Raw genomic sequence first — 6,000 nt, forward strand, 5'->3', positions numbered from 1 at the left:
TACTCGGCGATAACCCTTGTGATGGCTGTAATGGCAACCTCATTTGTTTTAACCCAGGTTGTCCAGAGATCTTACCCCAGAGACAGAAGATAGACACTGTCTAGTTTATGGGAAAACTGGCTGACATCCAAATTGTTTGTCATTATAATTCCCAGTGTGAATGTGACCCAGATTTCCCAGAAAAATAATCCTATGGATTGTGACGGCTACTGTCACTGAGGACACACGTCACGGCTATGTTCACACGCAGCTGAATTATTGCAGACATTTCCGAGACTGAAAGTCAGATTTATGGGCGCAGTCAGATGATCGTATAAATCGGATCAACATCAAACCGCAATGCACAGACTGGCCGGTGGGTCCCCCGACCCGAGCATGACATCTGCATAGAATTACGTGAAGTTGTCATGCTTGGCTCGGGAGACCCACCAGCCTGTCCGTGCATTGCGGTCTGATCTCTGTCCGATTTATATGGTAGTCTGACTGCGCTCTTAGAATTTCAGCACCAAATTTCCTAAGCGTGAAATGATTCTAAAGATCTACAGGTGCTTCTTACAAAATTAGAATATCCTCAAAAATGTTATTTATTTCAGTTCTTCAATATAAAAAGTGAAACTCATATATTATATAGAGTCATTACAAACAGAGTGATCTATTTCAAGTGTTTATTTCTGTTAATGTTGATGATTATGGCTTACAGCCAATTAAAACACAGAAGTCATTATCTCAGTAAATTAGAATACTTTATAACAACAGCTTGAAAATTGTTTTTAAAATCCGAAATGTTGGCCTGCTGAAATGTATGTTCAGTAAATGCACTCAGTACTTGGTCGGGCTCCTTTTGCATCAATTACTGCATCAATGCAGCGTGGCATGGAGGCGATCAGCCTGTGGCACTGCTGAGGTGTTATAGAAGAGTTTGCAATCAAGCGCAGTGATACTGTTGTGTGTAAACCAGGTATTGGTACTTTTGGCAGTGTGGACAGGGGCCAAGTCCTGCTGGAGAATGACATTTCCATCTCCAAAAAGCTTGTCGGCAGAGGGAAGCATGAAGTGCTCTAAAATGTCCTGGTAGACGGCTGCGCTGACTTTGGTCTTGATAAAACACAATGGACCTACACCAGCAGATGACATGGCTCTCCAAACCATCACTGATTGTGGAAACTTCACACTAGACCTCCAGCAGCTTGGATTGTGGCCTCTCCACTCCTCCTCCAGACTTTGGGACCTTGATTTCCAAATGAAATGCAAAATTTACTTTCATCTGAAAACAACACCTTGGACCACTGAGCAACAGTCCAGGTCTTTTTCTCCTTGGCCCAGGTAAGACACTTCTGCCGTTGTTTATTGGTGATGAGTGGCTTGACACAAGGAATGCGACACTTGTAGCCCATGTCCTGGATACGTCTGTGTGTGGTGGCTCTTGAAGCAATGACTCCAGCAGCAGTCCACTCCTTGTGAATCTCCCCCAAATTTTTGAATGGCCTTTTCTTAACAATCCTTTCAAGGCTGCGGTTATCCCGGTTGCTTGTGCACCTTTTTCTACCACACTTTTTCCTTCCACTCAACTTTCCATTAATATGCTTGGATACAGCACTCTGTGAACAGCCAGCTTCTTTAGCAGTGACCTTTTGTGGCTTACCCTCCTTGTGGAGTGTGCCAATCACAGCCTTCTGGACATCTGTCAAGTCAGCAGTCTTCCCCATGATTGTGGAGCCTACTGAAACAGACTAAGGCACCTTTTTAAACGCTTAGGAAGCCTTTGCAGGTGTTTTTGTTAATTATTTTAATTTACTGAGATAATGACTTTTGTGTTTTCATTGGCTGTAAGCCATAATCATCCACAGTAACAGAAATAAACACTTGAAATAGATCACTCTGTTTGTAATGACTATTTAATATATGAGATTCACTTTTTGCATTGAAGAACTAAAATAAATGTAATTTTTGATGATATTCTAATTTTGTGAGAAGCACCTATATATAAAGATGCTAAAGGGGATAAATCTAGTTTGGGGGCACCTAGGATTTTTTGTAATTTAATGAAAACCCAAGTTTTGAGCAGTAAACCAGAGGTAACATATATAATTATCCACAGATTATGTGATATACTATGTACTATGGGCTACAGACTATTGTAAACAGTCTGTAATCAGTTGAGTGATTGATTGCAGGTGAAATGGCAATACAGGCTTTTTCAGAGGTGTCTTATTCTTAAAGGAGTGGTCATATCAATACATATCAAGGGTACAACCTGGCAAATGCAGGTACGGAATAGCAATATCACATTGTGCTCATTAAAAGTAATGGGTTACACTAGGGGTCCTGACGAGGAACACACTCTGTGACATCCATTTGCCCTAATAAATCACATTGACATGGGTTACAAATCAGAAAAACATGGCTCCTTTCTTACAAAAACAGGCCTCAGCTGCGTCATGTCTTAACTTCATTGAGGTGAATAAGGTTGACTTTCAATCACATGCCGATGGACAAGGGTGGCGCTGTTTTTTGGAAGAAAGCAACTGTCTTTCTCTAGGGAATACCCCTTTAATTGCTACTTTTAAAGGGGCATTCCCTATTTACTTATCTCCAGGACAAAAATCTTAGACTATATTTAATGGGGAACTGTAAATAGTACCCTCCACAAATTGGCTAACTAGACAGGACTCCTTTGACCTCATTCAAAGGTCAGACTCCGACCTCACTGTATGGTGCATAAGGAAACAATAGGCCTCACTTATAGAAAATAATGGAAAGGAGAAGTACCTGTGTAGCCATAGCAACCAGATATAATAAAACAGTGATCTTTTTAGATCACAAATTACTTCAACTTTCGTTGAAAAAATGAGGCCTAGTAGGCCTCATTTATCAAAATTGTCTTTGTTGCCCGTAGCAACCAATCAGAGCTCAGCTTTTAGTTCTTAAACCGCTCTGAAAAAATGAAAGCCGAACTCTGATTGGTTATTATGGATAAGAAGGACAGAAGACAGTTTTACTGCAAGAAAGTTTTAATAAAAGTCTGAGAATCATAATTATGACAATCCTCTATTAGCACAGTGGGGGTTTAGAGGAAATCTTAAAACATGTACTCCAAATATACAATGCCTCTATGAGAGACAATAACACTGGAAACTACTACTACTGCCTCCGCCATGCTGGGCATGTTTATTAGGCCCTGTGACTTTGCAGTGCGACTCACGTCATCAGTGACTAGGCCTCACGCCAGGTCACAGGGCCTGATATGTGCCCGAGAGGCCCAGGATGCCAGGCGAGCGAAAAATGGCTACCACCGAATATTGAGCTGTACGCCTGACAAGGGCAGCGCAAATCAAACTGCTATAAAAATCACCTCGTACAACCGTAACAACCATAGACAATGGTTCCTATCATTACAGGTTATTGTAGATCATTCCTACATTGTAGAGCTCATCCAATAGCGGATAAATTGTTACGTCTATGGACGGTTTAATCTAACCAGTCTCAAAACCCTAGAGATCCTGCAAATCTTCACTGATGACAATGGCTTTCATGAGAATTCCTCAACCACGAATCTGCAAAAACCCTACTCCACTCCCTCATCATCTCCCGCCTCAACTACCGCAACCTCCTGCTCTGTGGCCTCCCTTCCAACACTCTCGCACCCCTCCAATCTATGCTAAACTCTGCTACCTGACTAATCCACCTGTCCCCCCGCTATTCCCCAGCCTCTCCTCTCTGTCAATCCCTTCACTGGCTCCCCATTGCCCAGAGACTCCAGTTCAAAATCCTAACCTTGGCATACAAAGCCATCCATAACCTGTCTCCTCCATACATCTGTGACCTAGTCTCCCGTTACTTATCTGCACGAAACCACCGATCCTCACAAGATCTCCTTCTCTGCCCCCCTCTTATATCCTCTTCCCACAATTGCATACAAGATTTCTCCCGTGCATCCCCCCTACTCTGGAACTCTCTACCCCAACACATCAGACTCTCACCTACATGGAAACCTGCAGTAACCCTCGCTCCACCATACCGCTGCATGACCAGCCCTACCCTCACCTACTGTATCCTCACCCATCCCTTGTAGACTGTGAGCCCTCGCGGGCAGGGTCCTCTCTCCTCCTGTACCAGTCGCCGCGTCGCGTTTTTGTTCAAGATTATTGTAATTGTTTTTGCCATGTATACCCCTATCACATGTAAAGCGCCATGGAATAAATGGCGCTATAATAATAAATAATAATAATTACGTATTAAGAAGAATAAAAGGGTCTTAAAAACGTACTTAGACTTATCTTAGATTTCAATACATGGCACACCTCCAATGAGATGTGGTCAACATGCTCTTCATTCACTGGATGCAAGATCTTACTCACGTCTCAGGAGCCCGTCACACCGACAGCACAATAGAGTGCTAGCTCTTAGAACCAGTGACCAAGGCAAAAAAAAAAAAAAACATACAAGGATAATGAATGACCATCACCCACCTCCTCCGCCTGCTTCCGGAGGGCCTTCTCCCGCTCATACTGTGTCAGAAGCTGCTCATTATCCTCCTTCAGGAGCTCCAACTCCACCTCATGTTCTTGGTTCTCAGTCAAGACGGCATCAAGGTTCTCCAGAACATTGACCACCAGCGGCATCAGTTCCTTTACCACCTCCTCGTCGTAGCATTGTATCAGCCGTTCAAACTCTCTGTAGATACTGTTCGCCAGCCCCGACACCCGTTCTGACATAACCGACCCCGAACAGTAGTCGTCCTGGTACACCACCCCATCGTCAATCTGTATCTCCATCATCTTGAAGAAAGATCCTTTACTCCAAGGGCAGCAGTAAAATAAATTGGGTGTGCTAAGTTTCAATAAAGGGACAATGGATGCCCCCTTTTTTTTAAGCAATTTAACTACCCTTTCCTAGAGGGAGTAAGATGCATTGACTTTGACTAGTAAGACAACTTGGATTTAAGTTACAATTTTGGATTGGTAAATGAAATCCCCTTGTAGATTAATCCGGTATATATAGGAGGATCTGGTGGATTGTAGCTGGAAACTTATTAGCAGCTTGACCCCTACATCAAAGCTAAAGACACGGATGCAAGTGCATTATTTACAGGAATTGCTTTTGCACCCAGGGTTCGGGCCTTCTGTCACCACTGTGTGTGGTTCCTATCTGTGCCAATGCAATGCAGCACCAGCCTCCATCTGCAAAAACAAGAATGACCAAGGCCGCTCTTATAACCTCCTAACGTCCTATTAGTGTCATTATTATGGCCTTGCTGACCAAGCAAGATGACAGATCTGCCTCTGGAGATATATTCTGTATATAGCGGGAAGAATATCATATATTACATTATATATACTACGGGACAGTAATTTCTAGCAGTCCATGCAATAAGAGGATCCTCTACAGGGGTATCTCCTCCATCCTAAAGATGGCCAGTGCTTGGCCAAGAAAAATGCATTTCGCCTGCTACTCTCTGCACCTGATTCCTTCCTTCTTCCCTCCCCCACCCTGGAAGGATACCCTGTATGACAGCCGATATTCCCCGCTAATATGGATTGAACACACCTGCATTGGTTGTGGGGTGATCCTTAATGATGATGATGCTCCCCTGCTTGGATGTCAGAGGAACCCCTCCATCTCATTATAGTGGTGGTGATGATGGTGCTTGCAGACAGAGGCACCTCCCAGCTCTGCTGTAAGTGTGGGAATAGGAGGCAGGCTGCGCTTGCCCCCTCCCTGGGCTGACAATCTGACGTCAGGCTGTCTGCATTATGGGTAAAGAATACAGCTGATTCACTCCCTGCTCCCAGCCATCTCCTGCCATGCCTGCTGGACCACAATGCTGGAGGAGGCAGGAGAGCATGCTCATCAGATGATGCTATGCTATAGTATGTCTGCGGGGAAATATAATAATAAGTAATAATACACAGGCGTCTCATGGATGTAAATCATCAGCTATAAGGGCAGCGGCAAAAGGGACGTCATCTAATCCGGCGTATTCCCCCAAAGAGAACTTTA

General features: G+C 43.8%; 1 protein-coding gene across 15 annotated transcripts in view; it reads right to left on the minus strand.

Moving 5' to 3' along the window:
- The window catches only part of MAPK8IP3 (mitogen-activated protein kinase 8 interacting protein 3), a 75,421-nt gene extending 69,692 nt beyond the window's left edge, over positions 1-5,729 (minus strand). For 12 of the 15 annotated variants that reach the window (XM_073648187.1, XM_073648185.1, XM_073648184.1 and 9 more), the window contains exon 1: positions 4,470-5,728. In XM_073648187.1, the coding sequence (XP_073504288.1) occupies positions 4,470-4,778 (309 nt within the window). In that variant the 5' untranslated portion in view covers positions 4,779-5,728. Of the gene's footprint in view, positions 1-4,469 lie in introns of all 15 variants that reach the window. The other 3 variants (XM_073648190.1, XM_073648178.1, XM_073648180.1) reach the window with 1 other exon arrangement.
- Between the last annotated feature and the right edge of the window lie 271 nt (positions 5,730-6,000).

The sequence above is a fragment of the Phyllobates terribilis genome, unplaced genomic scaffold (assembly GCF_046119375.1).
Source record: "Phyllobates terribilis strain yellow unplaced genomic scaffold, ASM4611937v1 Scaffold_9__5_contigs__length_417890890, whole genome shotgun sequence".
Classification (NCBI taxonomy): Eukaryota; Metazoa; Chordata; class Amphibia; order Anura; family Dendrobatidae; genus Phyllobates; species Phyllobates terribilis.